The 18,176-nt window shown below is 36.8% G+C and overlaps 8 protein-coding genes across 8 annotated transcripts; 4 read left to right on the top strand and 4 right to left on the bottom strand.

The window, feature by feature from the left end:
- Window positions 1-3,748: 3,748 nt before the first annotated feature.
- FDP41_013394 (uncharacterized protein) lies at window positions 3,749-5,579 on the top strand (the record flags this gene model as incomplete). Its single annotated transcript, XM_044704019.1, has 2 exons — window positions 3,749-4,655; window positions 4,726-5,579. The coding sequence occupies 2 exons, from the start codon at window positions 3,749-3,751 to the stop codon at window positions 5,577-5,579; spliced, it is 1,761 nt and encodes a 586-aa protein (XP_044564893.1).
- A 1,717-nt stretch (window positions 5,580-7,296) lies between these two features.
- FDP41_013393 (uncharacterized protein) lies at window positions 7,297-8,034 on the bottom strand (the record flags this gene model as incomplete). Its single annotated transcript, XM_044704018.1, has 1 exon — window positions 7,297-8,034. The coding sequence occupies one exon, from the start codon at window positions 8,032-8,034 to the stop codon at window positions 7,297-7,299; it is 738 nt and encodes a 245-aa protein (XP_044564892.1).
- Window positions 8,035-8,964: 930 nt separating this feature from the next.
- Window positions 8,965-9,897, top strand: FDP41_013392 (uncharacterized protein; the record flags this gene model as incomplete). Its single annotated transcript, XM_044704017.1, has 1 exon — window positions 8,965-9,897. One exon carries the CDS (start codon window positions 8,965-8,967, stop codon window positions 9,895-9,897), a length of 933 nt encoding a protein of 310 aa, XP_044564891.1.
- A 199-nt stretch (window positions 9,898-10,096) lies between these two features.
- On the top strand, window positions 10,097-11,830 carry FDP41_013391 (uncharacterized protein; the record flags this gene model as incomplete). Its single annotated transcript, XM_044704016.1, has 1 exon — window positions 10,097-11,830. One exon carries the CDS (start codon window positions 10,097-10,099, stop codon window positions 11,828-11,830), a length of 1,734 nt encoding a protein of 577 aa, XP_044564890.1.
- A 100-nt stretch (window positions 11,831-11,930) lies between these two features.
- FDP41_013390 (uncharacterized protein) lies at window positions 11,931-13,277 on the bottom strand (the record flags this gene model as incomplete). The annotated part of the gene is made up of 1 exon (XM_044704015.1): window positions 11,931-13,277. One exon carries the CDS (start codon window positions 13,275-13,277, stop codon window positions 11,931-11,933), a length of 1,347 nt encoding a protein of 448 aa, XP_044564889.1.
- Window positions 13,278-13,646: 369 nt separating this feature from the next.
- On the bottom strand, window positions 13,647-15,197 carry FDP41_013389 (uncharacterized protein; the record flags this gene model as incomplete). Its single annotated transcript, XM_044704013.1, has 1 exon — window positions 13,647-15,197. The coding sequence occupies one exon, from the start codon at window positions 15,195-15,197 to the stop codon at window positions 13,647-13,649; it is 1,551 nt and encodes a 516-aa protein (XP_044564888.1).
- Window positions 15,198-15,901: 704 nt separating this feature from the next.
- FDP41_013388 (uncharacterized protein) lies at window positions 15,902-16,639 on the top strand (the record flags this gene model as incomplete). The annotated part of the gene is made up of 1 exon (XM_044704012.1): window positions 15,902-16,639. The coding sequence occupies one exon, from the start codon at window positions 15,902-15,904 to the stop codon at window positions 16,637-16,639; it is 738 nt and encodes a 245-aa protein (XP_044564887.1).
- Window positions 16,640-17,173: 534 nt separating this feature from the next.
- On the bottom strand, window positions 17,174-18,022 carry FDP41_013387 (uncharacterized protein; the record flags this gene model as incomplete). The annotated part of the gene is made up of 1 exon (XM_044704011.1): window positions 17,174-18,022. One exon carries the CDS (start codon window positions 18,020-18,022, stop codon window positions 17,174-17,176), a length of 849 nt encoding a protein of 282 aa, XP_044564886.1.
- Window positions 18,023-18,176: the final 154 nt, after the last annotated feature.

The raw sequence follows: 18,176 nt of genomic DNA, 5'->3' as shown, positions 1-18,176 counted from the left end.
AATATATCGTTCATTACATGAATTTCCATCCAAAACTATTCTTTGATTTATTATTTGATTTTGCAGCGTTTTGGTTTACAGGGGTTGGTAGAAAATGATCAGCAATCAATCTTTTCCTTTTAATTTCATCGTTGGCATTATCTGAAATAAAATCTGAACTCTTTATTTCATTCAACAAGTCCTCAATATCGCCACAAAGCTGGAACACGTTGAATTAGCTTTCTCTTCCAATTCTTTAAAATAGAATCCAGACGTTCGTTTATCCTTACAATTTGTAATACATGTACTTTGAGGTCAGTGTGTCTATTTTTGTATTTGCACTATTAAAGTAGTCTCCATACTGTTGAACGGAGAAGTCCCAATATCCTTTTCATCGCAGCGATTTCGTCTTTGGAAAGCCATTCTAAATCGATCTCGTCTTAAAGGCAGAGAAAGTGAATTGGTTATATTTCTTCAATGCTTGAATGAATCTCTCGAAGGGATGACAATTCACCACCATGAGAAACTGTTATAATGTTGCCATTACAGAAATCTAATCCTCAACAAAGAACAGAAACACTTACCCCCAGACCAAACCATTTTTCTATTTAATGGAAAATGAATAAATGAATATACATACTCCAAGCTGAATTGTGAGCAAATGCTCTCTCAAGTAGTTGCGATCCAAACTCTCCAGAATGCTCTTGGGGTGGTTTGGAATTATAAGCCACACACCAATACATTTGGAGAATATTTTAATTGTTTTTTTTTGTGGTTTGGCATTCAAAGCATGCACAAGTTACCAATTAAGGTTTCAAATCATGATTGTAGTATTTAAGCGGTAAAAATGTGATAAGGCTGGATGAGATGAGTAAAGCTTGACCTCCTTTTGGCGCGGTCTTGTTGTATCATTTACTAAAAATGGAGATAGTTAGTTGTCGATAATGACATTGGTCGAGGGCCCGGCAGAATCGTGAGCTTGATCCCACTCTCTCGCACCGGATATCTGAGCGCTCTCATTTTTCAAAAAGTTCCTGAGCGAGGGATTTTCTTCAATCAAACTAACCAATTCACCAATATTGAGTTGCAACAACTTGCTAATGAACTGAAATAACAAAAACCCATTCAAGACTTGTTGGGAGAGAACACTTTTGAAAGTGTTAAAAAATTGACAAATCAGTTTCATATTTACAAATTTTTTATCGAGTGATTCACCACATGTGTTTTGAAGGTCTCGTTGAGTGATGTGAAACGGTTGTTCATTACTGTCTGCAATCTTTCAGCACGGAAATAACATCATCCCCCTATCCTCGTAGGGCAGTATAGCTCAGTGGTAGAGCTTCTCTCTCGTAAGGAGAAGGTCGCGGGTTCGACCCCCGTTGCTGCCTTGGAAAATATTTTTCGGCTTTTATCGAGATTTTGAATACAACTGCAAAGTATTATTGAATCCTGTCCGATTTGAGAGTTAAGCATCGTCGAGCTGCATCAGTACTGAGGTTGAAGTCAACTTGAGAACCTGCAGTGCTGTAGCCTTTTTATGGATCCACAAAATTTGTCTGAATAATTTGATTAATTTGAAATACAAAAAGAAAACATGATTGCGAACAATATATTATATTCCATCTCATTCCACAACTCAACAACATCTTCATTATTCTTCTCTCTTCTCAAAAAAAGGATTGCAAAAAAGTTTCGATTTCTTAAAATGTAATTTCCAAAATAACAAGATTCCATTCGTAATTGATACAACTCTTCGCAATATTGTCAAGCATAACCATTTTGTTTCACTGCTTCCTCCATATATTCTGTATCTTCTCTCATTTCTTCAAGGCAAAAACCATTGAGCTCAATTCACTCGGACAAGAATTCGAAACTTTCTTTCGTCTGCGAACTCAAGGCGATAGGATGTATTTTGACAGCTTCCAATAAAGATTTTTCGTTGCTGCCTTGAAAGATATTTTTCGGCAGAATTTTTAGTGGCTGAGAAAGGATTTTGAAAGAGCAATAAAATTATTTCACATTATTCCATTCATAATTCTTCCTGATCCACCATGTGTGAGTTTGTGAATGAGTACAAAAGCTGCATGATATGTTCTGAACGAAGTGAAGGGCATGAATGTTTCGATTGTAAACATTAAAAGAGTTCGGTTGAGCAACGAACAATATTTTCATGCTCAAAAAATTTTCTGCTTATTCGTGCGTTGTGATTTGTTTAGTGACTTTATAAAGGTCGGGTGTTTGGAGAGACCACAAACCCATTTGTTCCTCTAAATTAACCAAACGATTCTTGTTGTTTACGTCTTCGAAACAAGAGAAAACAATCAAGACAACGTTGGTTACTTAATCTATTCCTATCGATTTTTTTCTTTTTAGGAAAGATATTCCTCCAAAATCTGTTCTTCCTTATTGCTCTCTAACTTTTTCTTTTTTCGTCTTTCCATTTCTTCTAAAACTTTTGAAGTTGAACTATTTAAGTTGAAATACTTTGAGACTTTTTCTAAATTAGACGAATCTTCTAATGCTTTTCTCTGTTTTTCTTCTTGAATTTTATTTTCTGCTTGATGATGCGCATTTTCATATTTTTGCTATCATATGCATACTCAACAACAAGAAGCACCAAAGTTCTCGTCACCAGAAAAAACTTATAACTGTGATGAGATATGGATGTAGCAGGGAGTAGGAATGCTAATTCTTTCAACATGTCAATAGAAGAGATCTTAAAACTCACAAAAGTCAAACTTAATTGCAGCGACATTGTTTCCCTATGCACAGTTGAAAAGCTCATAAAAGCTGAAGAGGCAGAAGAATTTGTTGCTGAAACAACATTTGAGCAATTCAACGAGTAAAATCGAAGAATTATGAGTTTATTCAACTAACGGCGCATAGAGTACACAACATCTAGCATCAATTTGCCAACTCAAATCTTCCATTAGGCACAAAACCCTGACGTGTTTTCAAAGTTAGGAAAAAAAGAAACAACCAAGAAGGATATTAGTCATCTCATTAACGATCTGAATGCTTCATCAAAGAGTGATCAAGTTGTTGAATCTAAAGACAGCTTAAACTTTGATCAATTTGTCACTTTATATTCACAAAGACAAATGATTTTATTTGGAAATAAACTGAATCTAACTTTTAATTGGTGCAAATTGAGAGATTCTTCTCCTCACCCAGATCCGAAGCAAAACCTCATGTCTTCAACCGAGAGCATGATAAAGCAACGCAGTTACTCGAGCTCTGTGTGGACTGTGCCTTGTTCAAAGGAACAATTCGATAATAAGAAGAGAATATGTGGATGCGAATTTCCAAGTTGAAGTTTCCCAAAACACAGAAATGGCTGAAAAAAATCATCGAACAACAATCAGAGAGAAAAGACTTTGCAGTTTCAAGTTATATTTATCTTGTGAGTTTGAATCGAGACAAAATTACGTGTGTTCATCACCATTCCATCACCATCACCAACACCTTTCATTGAACCATTCCCTAATCAAGGCTTCATCAATTTTGAGATTCAGAAAATAATAATTGCATCATCTCTCCTTGGTGCTTCTCTTTTTGTATTGTTTGAACACCACAAAATTGAGAGAGCCATCCAAATTTGAAATTCACGAAAGAGATTACTATCAAGCCATCACACATTTTAATATTACCGTAATTTATTTCAAAAAACGTTTCGGCCATCATCATCAACAACAATAACCCTAAAGTCCTTTCATCATCCCTTTTAATAATATTATTTATTATAGTGAACAACGCACAACAACAGATCATGTGGAGAAAGAAACAAATTGAAAATATTAAACAACAACAACAACACACAGCAGCTGCAGCCGACACTCCTCAATCGGTATCACCACTGAGTAAACCCAACCTTCTAACCAAAATTCAAATTCAGGAAATTATACAAAAACAAGTTTCAATACCCATCGATAGACACTCAGTGGCCGATGATGAAATTAATGGAAGAGGCGACGACTGTTCGATATCTTCATCAAGTACCGGAACTACGAACTACTGCTTGTATTATTTCACGGAACTAAACTTTCCTGACGTGAACAATTTGCTCGTGTTTGAACTTCGCTTCTCAACACAAATTATTACTCCTGTACAAAAACTTCAAATCATTAATGCTTCAAAAGGAGAAAACAAAAAACCCATTGAAAACACAGATGACATGGATAGAGATGAGGATGTGTTGCCATGTCCTACTGAGTCTTCGCTGAACTATACTCATTATAAATTTGCAGTGACTGTTCCTCCTGAATTTCCAAACAAGAATTTGAGTATATCATTGATAAGCATTCATGGACAAGGAATAACGGATAGTGTCACGCGACAACAAGGTGCAAGTCCTTCCGCTGACATTAGCAACAACGTCACAGCAGCTGGGGCATTTCAAAACAAAACCTCAAATTTCACCCATCAACAATCTATACAGTATTGTGTTGTTGACAGCCAACTCAGATCCTCACACAACGATTCATCCTTGATATCAGTAACTGAGGTAATCAAGTTTTTGAAAAAACTTATTTTTGATGCCGAAAAGAGAAATTTTGAATCTCAACAAGGTGATACTCTTTCCATGCTATTTGGAAATGATAAAGACCTGCTCACACAGCTAGAGAGTCAATATTTCTTACCAGATTATGATTCAATGGTGATAGAAGAAAAAAGTCGTCGATAGAAGACACAATTATGTATTAAGATCATGTATATATAACCAACAATGTTATGCTGTGAGGACAGTTATTTTTTCAAAACCAGAACAGCTTGAATCGTGGAAGAGAGAAGCTCTCTTGCTTTGTACATTGAAACATCCATCTATTGTTGATCATATTGGATATGGCCTTCGAGCTGACAAATTTCAATTCAAAATTCTAATGGAGCACTGCAAATATGGATTCCTTTATGACATTCTTTTTAAACCACCAGCAAAGAAAAAATCAAGTTTAGACACAAACAACTTGAAAGAGCAATTAAGGGATCCAGAGATCATTTATAGAGTTGCTATTAGCGCTGCAAAGGCATTGCATTATTTACATACCGAAAAGAAAATGATTTATGTTAACGTGAATAGCGCGAACATTATGCTTGCTGATGAATTCCAAACCAAGTTCTTGGTGGACTCAAGTACTTGCTATGTGTGTAATCTAGCAGCATCAGGACCAATCAGCGACATTTCGCCGTCACAATCAACTGAAAATCTTATTATTCCACCTGCATTAATCAAATATTACAATCCAAATGTTAGTTCTGCAGAAACAGCAGTACTGGTGCAGTATAAATCACCAGAGCAAATTTTATTACCTAAACGGAAGTACTTACTCACTTCGGCTGTGGACATTTTTGCGTTTGGTATTGTCCTATATGAAATATTTACACAGAGGAATCCATGGAAAGGTACACAACCCAAGACAATTTTAGAGAAGGTTGCTAATGGAGAACGACCCGAATTGTCTCCTCAACTTGTTATTGTTCCTCAACAATTAGAGATTGTAGAATTAATTTCATGGTGTTGGAAACAGGATCCCTCAGAGAGACCAAATATTTCTCAAGTACTGAATGCATTGACACAATTATCCTGTAAGAAAGCACAATAAAAGGCGCTGCAACAATATGGATGACAAAGCTGAATCAATGTTCCTCTCAAACACTCAATTCTTTACAAAATTAAAATGTAACATGGCCAACAAACTCGCAAGCAAGATTATGCTTGAATTAAATTGTTGTATGTCACTCTTTAATTTGATTCAAGTCGGTAAACAATATCTTGCACTTGTTAATGGAATTTGCAACTTCAATACATATCAAGTTTTTAAAATGGATTTTCCGATTATGGCTGTGGATCCACTGCATTGCGTTCATGGATGCATTCACTCTGAAGAATCAAAAGAATTTATTCGAGCTCACTGCTCAACCATGGAAGTACTTTTCAATAAAAGTGTTGAGTTTCTGGTTTTTTTAAGGTGGGCAGTGCTTTTTGATCTGTTTGACCTTAGTAGTCAATTTAAGGTTAATCCATACCGATGGCTGTATGAACATGCTAAGTAACTGTTTGATGTGGCTACAGGGGTTGGATTAATTTCAAGATGGTCCTCGATACAATGGGTGTAATTATTTTCTTTCTTTCAGGAATCAAGTGGGATGTGTTTTGAATTAAATATGATCCCAAAAGTAGACGTGAGAAGTCAAGCCTGAAGAGGTTGTATCTGTACTCTAATGTGGTAATGAAAATGAATAAAAGATAGATCAAATGAAATTTTGTGAGAAATGAACACAAACGGAATTAATGTTTATTATTTTTAATTTCCTCCAACAACTCCTTCAACTGAAACAGAGTTACTTGTTGTGTCTGTTGCTGCTCATTCAACAACACCTGCTGACGCTGAACCGACTTTTGTTGCTGTTTCTGATCTCAGAATAATAAAAAATCCCCATACTTATCCTCCTCCCAAACCTTTTCGCAACAGCAAGTCAAAGACTTGGCCAGCATTTTCAACTTGTAATTCTTACACATTTCACATCGACCTTCCTCGTCGACTCTTGTGAAGGGATATTTAAAACCTTTGCATTGGTCTTGTTCAATATCTTGAAGCATGTTTAATGAGATTTCAAAGGAATGGTCAAGATTGGAAGGAGAGGGACAGTAAGTTCTTCTTGAGGAATGAGAAGCATAACGATGCATGAGAACGATCATGATTGTCTCAACGTTTCCTATCACCTCAAAGAAAACCATATTTGGAAACATGATCCCTTGTCCAATATTCCACACAAATCCACAACAATGGTGAATGAGGACGAAATGAATACACATAGATGAGAGATGGTTGTTTTCTCCTTCAAGTGGTCGTTTGTTCCACATTGTGCCATGAATGAATTGCATTTCATCTTGGCAATAACAAACCACACAACTGAACATATTAGAGGTTGTGTTGTTGTTTTTTTTGAATGTGAATACGAGAGTCGTTGTATGCACTTAGGTGATGATTAAATGACGAATGAAGTCTTGATTTTGAAATGTTGTTGTATAGAGTAAGGCTTGTTTATAATCAATGTCCAAGCACAATTTAAAGGCTTATGAGGAACTTTCTTGATTCAACTGGATGATGTGGATTGTTTTGGGGCAACGCATTAGTGGTCTTTTTCGAGAGTAAATTCGAGTTGAAAATCCATTAAATACTCATGTGCTGATTTTGAGGAACAATGACGAGAGTTTGCGTCACAAGAGTGACGATGAGATGATGAAAGCTTGTGAGAGGACCTTGAAGGAAATTTGACATGTATTTGTTGATTTTGATCAATGTGTCATGTTAAAATTTATTGACATATTTTAAACCATGGATTACATCCTTGTTGTTTGCACTTGCTACATAATTTTTCAGCACAATCGTGATCATCATTACACATTTGCATTCCTCCACAATTACATTGAGCCATATTACAATGATTATTTCTGCAATTATTTGGAGGACATTTCAATTTTGGATTATTATATGCGTCACAACTCAAAATATTACAAAATCCTTCTGGCAACATTCCTTCAAAATGATTACTTCCAATAGCAATACCATTCAAACTCTCCAATTCCGAATATTCCTTTGGAATTTGTCCATATAAATTATTAAAACCCAAATCCAAAATCATTAAATTCCTCAAAACAGAAACACCTAAAGGTAATAGACCTGTCAAGTTATTATTCACCAAAGCAATAGCAAGAACCGATTCATCTTTGACACATGTCACACCTCGCCATGAACAATAATTCGTCTCCTCTTTGGTATCCAAAGTGTTCCATCTAGTGTTATTTCTCCAATAAGGACCTCCTGTGGAATAGTAAAAGGAACGAAGGAAATGACGTTGATCGGTCCATCCATTGTTTGATGTTGTGGAAGAACCAATATTTCGGAGATTATTGTTGGAGAGAATGTGTAGAGGAGAAGCATTTGAGGAGTGAACCATGCTGGTGAGAATGACGAGTAATGTGGAAAGTATCACAAATACTGCCACTAACAATATGGAGAGATGGATGTGGAATAGGGGAGACTGTTGAACCATTTTTTTGGATGACAGTTGTCCGAAGGGTTCATCCAAAAGTGGTCATTGGCCATGTTATAATGGATGTAACACAGATTGTTGCAAGGAACAACAGCTGTGTGGTCAATTGTATCAAAATCACTTCTTGTCCAAAGTCGTTACGTTCAACGTTTGGAAATCGTTCGAGCTTTACACGGAGGAAAGGCAGAAAATTCTGGATCTTTCAACACAGGTATTCTTTAAGAATGGAAAACATCTCCTGTATTTAAACGTTGAATTAACCCCCAGTTCATTCTAAACATAAAGTTAACTAATGTTAACTGTTCCATAATGTTTCCCAAAGAAAGAATTGGTCCATATTGTTTAAAAATATGTGAAATCGAATATGTATGAGAAGAAGCTTCAGAAGATTTTACATATTGATCAATGACTGCCTTTGGAAATAAGAGTTGATATCTATCGTTCTTCACAGGTTGAGGAAAACAGTTCATTGATAGGTATCGAGACTAGTGACACCCTCAAATTCTGTTCCTTCGATTTTAAATTTGAATGACGTCCATGTTAAATTCTTTAGAAGTTTCAAATTTCAAAATACCAGCAAAGAGCAAAGCGTGATAAACATTCATCAAGACCTGATGGTTAGAAAACTGGGTGTGATCTTCTTTGCAGTTCGGAATGTTGTCATTTACCGAAAATTTATCTGGAACGATTGAACTAGAGCTCTAACGACACAGTAGTCTTTTGCGAAACGGGTTTTTCGTGAGCTGAGATTCACGAATTGGATAATGGAATAGTAGAATTAGTCCATCGAAAGTCCTTTTCTACAGAGAAACTGGCTTGACGTCACCCAAAAACTTCCTGTCGCATCATGCCTAAGAGAATGGTGAAGAAGATCTCACTTTTCACCTGTCCACACATTATTACATGTAAAATCATTTCCCGCCAAAAAAAATGATGTCCAAATTCAATCCCAACAACAATCAGAATCCTCAATCGCATCATCATCATCGGTTAATGATGAATCCTGCCTTTTTTCAATCCTCTACTACACAAACACCATCAGTTTCATCATCGGTTCGGGATATTCCAATTGAAATTGTGGAGAGTAGGAGGTCATCCACTGCTACCACTGCATCAACATCTGCGCAGATGAGAGCCTCTTCCTATCGAGAACCTATCTCATCCTCTCAAGCACACACAAGTCATCGGAGTCAACAAGGAAGAAATAATCACCATGCAGTTCATCAGCAGCAGCAACAACCATTAAATATTCCTAGTTCTTCTTCCAGAATGATTGGGAGCCTTAAGCGACGGCCCTCTTCTGCATCATCCTCCGTTCAAAACGCTATCGATGAGGACGAAGAGAATGTCATCTCCGAAGAGGAGGAGGAGCCTTCATCCTTGTACGAAATGACACGATACTTGAACAAGAAAAATTCAACCAACAACGAGTCTATCCATCATGAAGAGGATGAAAATTTTGTGGTACAAAATACAAAATTATTCAAGCCAGTCCTTAAGCAAAGCATGAAAAATGATTTTGATGAAATTCCAATTCATGCAAAATATAATCAGCATCAGGAAATGCATGATGTGGAAGAACAAGATGAAACACTTGATCAAGACGATGACACACCTACTTCGATTCATGAATCTCCAATTAAGGCAAGACAACCTCCTCGATCTGGAGCCAAGCATAGGAGAACCCTATCATCAAGAATTTTGCCAAGCAATAATTTTAACCAGAGACGAGATAATGACTCGTCTTCCGACTCGGCGTCGCCTCCACAGTTGCCACCACAATCAAGGCAGTATCGTTCGCCGGTGGTCGAAGAGACAAAAGTTCAAGAGGATTCTCCCAATGTGAACGATAAAAACCATTAAGGAAACAAGCCCGATATCCTAAAAATTGCTAGAAAAACCAACGCATGAAATTGTTGAAGATGAGCAAGAGCATATCGAAGAAAACAATAATCTCGTTTTTTCAAATGACCAAGAAGATTCTGAAGAACACGAGTACAAATCTCAAAAACAAACACTTTCTCGAAATAGATCAGCTCCTTCGTCTTCCTCTCTGAAAGAAATGAAACGACTACAAGAGGAAAATCTTCGACTTCAGGGCGAGATCAATGAACTGAAACGAGACAAAAACGAAATGATAAAGCTTCACAATGACAAAATTCACAGCCTCACTGATAGACATAACTTGGAGATACAATCTCAACAACAACGTATGGAAAAAATTTTGGATGAAAAAGATTCTAAAATAACCGAGCTTCAAAGAGAAAATGAGAGGCTCAAGTCAGAGATTGGACTGTTGGATAAAAGTAAGGACGGTCAAGACACTAACAAGTTGCTTCAAGAGCTCGAACAAAAGAGGAAATCTCTTCAACAATTTGAACATGAAAAATTAACACTTCAGGATGAAATTGAGCGTCTGAAACACTTGTTGTCGGAAGCAACAAGACAATCCAAAGAAATGGAGTCCAAGATCAGAAGTAAGGAAGACAATTTGAACGGACTCAGCAACAAGATTGAGACACAAGAACGAGAAATTAAATCTCTCAAAGAGAAGGAAATGAAGGTCATTGAGGAACGAGAGAAAGCTTTTGCCATGTACACAGAGAGTGAACGAAATAATCAACAATTACAAGAAAAATTACGAAATTTGGAACATCAATCCAAACAACTTCTTCGTGAAAATGAAAATATCACACAGAGACATAATTCCTTAGATACTGTTCGAATTCAGCTTGAAAAGACAAATGATCAATTGAGAGCTCGTGTGCAAACATTGGAAGAAGAAATTTCGCGAATGTCTCACAATCAAAACATGTTCAATCAAGAGAGAGAACAAGCCATGTTCAATCAGCAACAACAACTTTCACAAGAACTAGACATGTCAAGAAGAGAAATTGCAAATTTGCGAGAAACAATTAACATGTTGAAAAACGAAAAGGCTCTCCTTGCATCACAGCAACAACAGCAGCTCTCCCATCAACCACAATTTACCAGTTTTAACAATATTAATAGTATTACAGCTTCTCAACCAGTGAATTCAATACCTCCATCACGTCCTCATCTTTCCCTTGATACATTCAACTCGCAGAGCTCGTCCTATGAAAACTCAAGCTACACACCCAGCAACACACTGTATAATACGACCAATCAGGCACCTCAGCCTTCCTCTTTCAATAGGAAAAACACGAACATTTTATATGCAACAACAACAAGTTCCAATTTTGCACCTAACAATTTTAATTCTCATGTCACCTCAATTCCTTCCTATCCAACATCTACGTACGGTAGCAATACAGATTATTCAACTAGTGTTGTAGATACTTTGTCACAACCTCACACTCCTGCTAACAGCTCCCAAAAAGGTTTCTCAACGACCTCAAAAACGACCTCTAACTATACCACTAATGCCTCCTCAAAACCAGAGTCAACAATACTGGCCACTCCCTCTTCAAAATCATCGCAAGATACTCCCTTCACATTATCCATGCTCAATAGTAAACATGAAAGCCCAAAAGAGAGACAAGCTAACAGAAACAAGATTATGGGAACCTCCTACAGCTTGAAACCATTTGCTGTGGACGCTCCTAAAAATCATGTAGCAGCAGAAATTGATGACAAACTCATGCAACTAGCTCTTGAAAAAACAAAGCTTGAAGGTGACATGCAAAAGTTGCTTTCGATGGGTATTAAGAGCATTGCAGCAAAAAAGCAGAAAATGAGCCTGGAGTCCAGGTTAGAAGAGATTGAAAAAGAAACTTCACAATTGAAAATGAAATTGAGAAGTGGAAAATTCTAGCATGAAGTTTTCGTCAACCTTAATAAAAGAATCAAATTTGTGTCAATACCGAAGGCATTTTTAAATGCGACAAATCTGTAATAATGACCAATTGATCACTTTATATAATATATTCTCCAACTCGTCGATGACCTTTCGAATACGATCGATCATGCACAGTCTTTGTGTCATGGAAACGTTTCGTGAAGGAAACCCATAATTGTTCCGAGTTACCATTTTGTATTTGTCTAAAGGATGAAACAGATGACAGTGTTGTAGTTTCATCAACTTTCTTTGCCTTGAAAGCTTCGTCAATATCCTTCTCAGAATGAATCATGACATCATTCGATGATTGAACTGGATCCTTTTTAAGTGTCTTTAACCTGGCTTGCTCTCTCTTCTCCCTGATCTTTGGAAGTAATTTTTCAAATTCTTCTCTATGTTTCAATAATCTCTTACCAAACTTGGCAACATTAATTGTGTCCTCAGCAGCTCTCTTTTTTTTAAGAAGTGAGCGCAAAAGGTCACCCTTATGTTGTCTCAATCCCTTTCTCTTCGTGAGACTGAGAATCTTTTTTTTCTTTAAGAATTTTGGTTTTGGTCTTGGTGTTTTTTCCTCCATGCTGGTTTCTTGTCGTTCATTCTCTTCTGGAGAAGATGGATCTACATTTTGAGAAGAGGTGGCACTTGGTGTGACATCATCTTGTCTATTTGTGAGTTGATTCAGTACACTATCCAACTGGTTAAAAATCTTAGATTCTCCTTTTGAAGCCATTGTAAGGGCCTTTTTATATTCTTTCAGTGATGGATTATAGGATTGACCTGAGACTGGGTTATAGAATGCTTTCTTTACCTCTCGCACGATTTCCGGTGCTGGCTCTGATGGTTTTCTTCGTTTTGTGTTGTCCGTTCCTTCCCAAAAATCTGTCAACGAGTCTGAAGCTTCTCTCTCACTGCTCAATCTCTTTAATACATGATTCGTGGTGAAAGTAATTGGTTTTTGAAGATGTTTTTTAACTTTCTTTTTTGGAATGGTCTTGCTTTCGGAGGATCCAGTTGATGATGACACTCCTTTCGTTGTTGATTGTTCATCCTTTTCCATCTTCTTCTTATTAACTGATGATTCAGTAGGTTTCGGAGTGAATGATAATTGAAATTTAGCCTCATCCTCTTTCATTAATTTACTCAAATCATCACGGAATTCTCTCTTCATAATTTCTCTCTTCAATTTCATCCGAGCATCATAGGAGAGTGGATTTTCAGAAAGTTCTCTCTCCAATCTCAATTCCTCTTCATTGGTAATGGATGAAAAACTCTCTTCGGGTTGTTTGGTAAATCCAGGTTTAGGCTTTAAAGGTTGGGTGAGTTCGGGAAAGTGTTTTTTCAATTTTCTCAATTTACCAATGGTATCTACCGCCTTGGTAGTGTTCTTCTTTTTCCTACGGAGTCTATCTGCTCGGGTTACCATGGTTGTTGTTATTCCTTGACGGTGATGATGTGGAATGTTGTCGAACAAGGATGATGGCCCAACAATTTTTTTTTCAATTCAAATAATTTTTGGAATCAATCTTCTGAAAAGAACGACGAAGGATTTTATTGTGCTTTCTATTTCAAAGATGAAAACATTTATAAAACTTGATGGACTGACTTTACTCTGTATAAGGAAGTGGGCTGAAACAAGGAAGAATATGTATTGAATGAAGGAACTACATGTGAAAGACCGTTTTGCTTGCATTCAATAATCATTTCCCAAATAAGCTCCGTAATAACAATTTTGCATTCTTGCTTGATAAAGTTCATCACTATATTTCAATACAAAACCATTGCATTTGAGAGCTTATATTTCAAGTTCTGTATCGTTCTGAAATTCTTCAATTGCATACTTCAATGCATATCCATTATTCTTCACAGCTTCTAACATGAGTTCCTTATCTGATAAAATATAATCATTACTTCGAGGTGATATAATGGAAAGACAATTGAGTTTGATTGCTTGTAATAAAAATTCTTTGTCGAATGCAATTTCTTTTGGCGCACAATCTAGTAAATACTGACGTTCATATTTAACAACTTCTAACAAGAATTGTTTGTCGTTCAATAGATCGTGAGGTACATAATTCACAGACAAAGGTGTTTGCTTGATAGCTTCTAAAACAATTTCTCGATCACGTTTCATCATTTCACTCGCAAAATCGAGAGCAAAACCACTTTCTCTTACTGCTTCCAAAACTACTTCTCGATCGTTTTTCAATACATTCGATGCAAATTTGAGAGCAGGCCCATATTGTCTGACAGCCGCTAATACAACCTCTTTGTCATTCTTCAATTCATCTGACGAATATTGAAGTGAAAATCCGTCTTGAGTTACAGCATTTAACACAACTTCTTTGTCTCTCCTCAATTCAGAAGAGACATTACACAATGCACAGCGTAATAGAGAGATAAATTGTTTAACAGCTTGTAGTGCAATTTCTTTGTCATTCCTCAACTCATCAGAAGCAAATTCAAGGGAACCGCCGTTATTTTTGACTGCATTCAACACAATATCTCGATCCTTCTTAAGCTCATCACTTACAAATGAAAGTAACATTCCATTTTCTTGAACGAGTTTTATCATGATTTCTTTTTTTGAATAATCAAAAGAATTTAAATAAGAAAATTCTGGAGCTATTAATTTGAGAACTGTCAACATGAATTCATCATCTGACAATAAATTATCGGGTACGAATCGAAGTGCCCTCTTGTTTTGTTTGACTGCTTCCAATGCAATTTCCTTATCTGATTTCAAATTATCATACGCATACTTCAATGCTTCACCATTTTGCTTAACAGCAGTTAAAACAATTTCTTTATCAATCTCAAGCTCATATGGTGCGTAATATAGAGCCAATCCATTCCGTTGGACCATCTCTAATGCAAGTTTCTTGTCGTTTTGAAGCTCTGAAGAAACATATTTCCAAACTTTTGGGCTGTATCTTGTGGCCTCTAATGCAACCTCTTTATCACTACGAATGGCCTTACTTGCAAATTGAAATGCATCTCCCTTTTGTTGAACCACTTCCAAGACAAATTCTCGATCTTTCCTTAATTGTTTTGATGCATATTCTAATCCATAACCATACTTTTTTATATAATTCAAAACAAATTTTTTATCATTCATAAATTCTACAGGGAAGAACTTTTCATATTTCAATTCTCTATTTTCGAGCCATTTCTTTTTTCCTTCTTGTTGAAGTGAGAATTTCTTTCTCAATAATAGTTCCCATCTCGAAAGATTATCTCCACAATTTTCACCAACAGAAGAAGAGGAATTTGAAAAATCAAGAATTATCATTTGTACATTTTCATCACTAATAAATAAACGATCCTTCTGTTCCACTACCATCATGATTTTCTGTGTTCGGACCATGTGATGATTTTGCTCAAAGCGATGTTGGATCAATATTTTTGGGGTTTTTTTTTCTTTTTGAAAAATTGCTAAATTGGCCAAAGATCCTGCGATTTCAATGCTGGTCAGCAACTTGCAACATGTCTCGCTGAAGAATATATATCTAACCCAAACGGTTGTCATTTAGCTGATATTCATGTTCCCTCATTGTGGTTTTCGCAGCACTTTACAGTAAGTCTCAACGACAAAACACATTTATCGCATCGATTTGAAAAAAGTCCTTTTCCAATCGGGATTGAACAACCCCTTTTTCGTGTGCGCTTCTAGAAGAGAAAAAATTGTGTCTTGTGATTCACATCATCTTCTTTAGGTGTTTACTCCAAATAATAATTATTCTCAAGCCTCCGATCTCTGTTGATCAACATTAGTAGTTTCCGAAAACACCATTGTTGTGTTGAAAAGAATCATCCTTGCATAATAATAGTAGTAATAATCAAATCAAACCTCATAGATCCTCTTGGCCTCCACCGTTTGTTCATTACTCGATTTGGATTAATCAAATATTTATTACCCTCTTTATCGTAGCCAATATTGATTGCTTTTTAGGAACCATCCTATTTTCACTCATTCATTCATTACATCATTGATGTATCATCATCATTTTGATCATTCCCTTGAATACCAGAACACACCCTAACTCATTGATGCCCACCTCACCAGCAACCACATCCCGAGTCGTTCCCTCAACGACTGCTACCACTCCAAACCGAATCATCACCACCACAACTAGCACAACAACTACCCACACAGTGGATCCTTCCAATACTCTTCTCCATCGACAAAACACTCAATTCTTGGTAGCCTCTATCCTCGTCACTCTGTGTTCCTTAACATGTTTAATTGCCTTTGTCATTGTGTATGTGGTGTATGTGGTTGTGAGTTTGAAACGTGAACATGAGAATGAGCAAACAGGTACCACCACCATCAATTGGGAAGGCTTTTATTCATGGCCTCTCTATGTGGTCATTGTTTCTGTCGTTCTCTTTGTCTTGTCTTTGATTTTACTCATCAAGAGGTATCAACTAATGATTCGACGAAGAATGGAACAACGACAGCAAGCAGAAGTAGAGAGAATGGAATTAGAGAGAGCTATGAATGCAGAAACAATTCGAGTGCCAACCACTATCTCAGGAAGTGGTACAATGGTAGAAATGAAATTGCCTCCGAATGCGAATGTGAGAGATTTCAGACAAGACGGAAGCACCATGCATGGTACGCATGAACAAACACAGATGGACCAACCTTATGTGATGAGAGAACCTGGAGTGGTCATGCCCTCCACGAGCAATGTTCAACCGATTCAATTGGGAGTGAATCATGAGTCGCAGCAGCCAGCAGTTCAATATACATTCAATAACAATCTGCCACCATCGATTGTGTAAATATGGAGATGATTGAAGTTGACCACTTCGAGTTTAATTCAAATGGTTGTTGCTGATTCAAGGTTTGAAAATATACCGTCGTGTGACACACTTGAAATCTGATTGGATATGCATGAAATGCAAACGATGAGGTACGTAGCTCCATCCATACGCATTGAATCACACAATCCACTTCCTTACTCGGCCTTCATCAGAAGAGACAACCTTGTCTCAATTTTGTGTGAAGAGAGTCTTTTCGGTAGCTCTTTCCATTGGACGGACTCGAATGTCAAACTTGGCTTTGTTGTTTTTGGATCCTTTCTTGCCCATATTTGATGATTCTTGAACTATAACGCAATCCTTTTTACATCATTGCTTTTGATAAAGAATGCAAACTCTGCATTTTCGAATGGAAATGCATTCTCACAATCCCTCGACAATGTGAAATAAAATTCAATAATAATAATAATAATAATTTATAATAACAAGTAGAGCAAAATGAACTCTTTTGCTCGCATATATGTGTTTGTGTCATTTCATCTTGATCATAATAATTTAATTACCACCAAATTCACGTGCCAATTTGTGTTGAGAGGAGGCAAAATCAAACAAAGTCTTGGTCATTGGCAATGGACGTCTCAAACTCTTGAATGTTTCGTTCAAGTTGGCACAAGAGGTATCAATTTGAGTTTGGAAGTTACCTTCAGCCTTAACCAACATCTTGACAATATTGTCAGCAAAAGAATCACCACCATCCACAGTTTCTGCGTGCTCCTTTGAAGTGTTCAATTGAACATTACCGTTCTCATAGTAGTGACAATTGACTTTCATGGAGCCAGACACTTTGACCTTGTCATCGGCAAAACTCACACGATAGACACTTCTCCATCTACCACTCCAAAAGTTCTTATCATTGAATTTGCTGGCTGTAATACAGATAATTAATTCACCCTTTTGGTCATCTCTTTGTGATGGGAAAACACTGGAAATACCGGAAAGGTAGTGGTCATCCACATACTTTTGGATTGCCTTGACAAGTTTGTCCTTCTTTTGTTTCAACGAGTTGTTGAGAATATCAGACGAGGCAGGAGAAACACCGGTAACTTGTCCCTTCACATGATCCACTGTGAGAACCTGATCAGAGACTGGATCAAGATAAGTCTGTGGAGTGATTTCATTGTACTTGGACAAAATCACCTTGTAGGTCTGATTAGGGACTTCAACAGGAATCAATTGTTCAACATTGTAAGTACGGAAGATATCAAAGGCTCCAGTGTTTAAAAGTTGATCATTGGCTACCAATTCTCTGATATCATACAATACATCTTCGAATTGTCCAGGAGGAGAGCTCAAAAGGAAATGACGAACAATACGAAGAGTTTCATCAGGTGATAATTGAGACATTTTTTTAAATGATGATGAGTTGATGATGATGATGATGATGATGAAATCGAAAGGGATAGATGATGGTACAAGATTGGTGGTGGTGTGTTATTGTTGATTATGAAAAATTATTATGTTGTTGTTGTGAAGGTACAACAGGAGCCGAGTGTTATTC

The sequence above is a fragment of the Naegleria fowleri genome (genome assembly GCF_008403515.1).
Source record: "Naegleria fowleri strain ATCC 30894 chromosome Unknown tig19, whole genome shotgun sequence".
NCBI lineage: Eukaryota > Heterolobosea > Eutetramitea > Acrasida > Naegleriidae > Naegleria > Naegleria fowleri.
The sequence above is the reverse complement of the archived record's forward strand: the minus strand, read 5'-3'. Positions and strand labels throughout refer to the sequence as shown.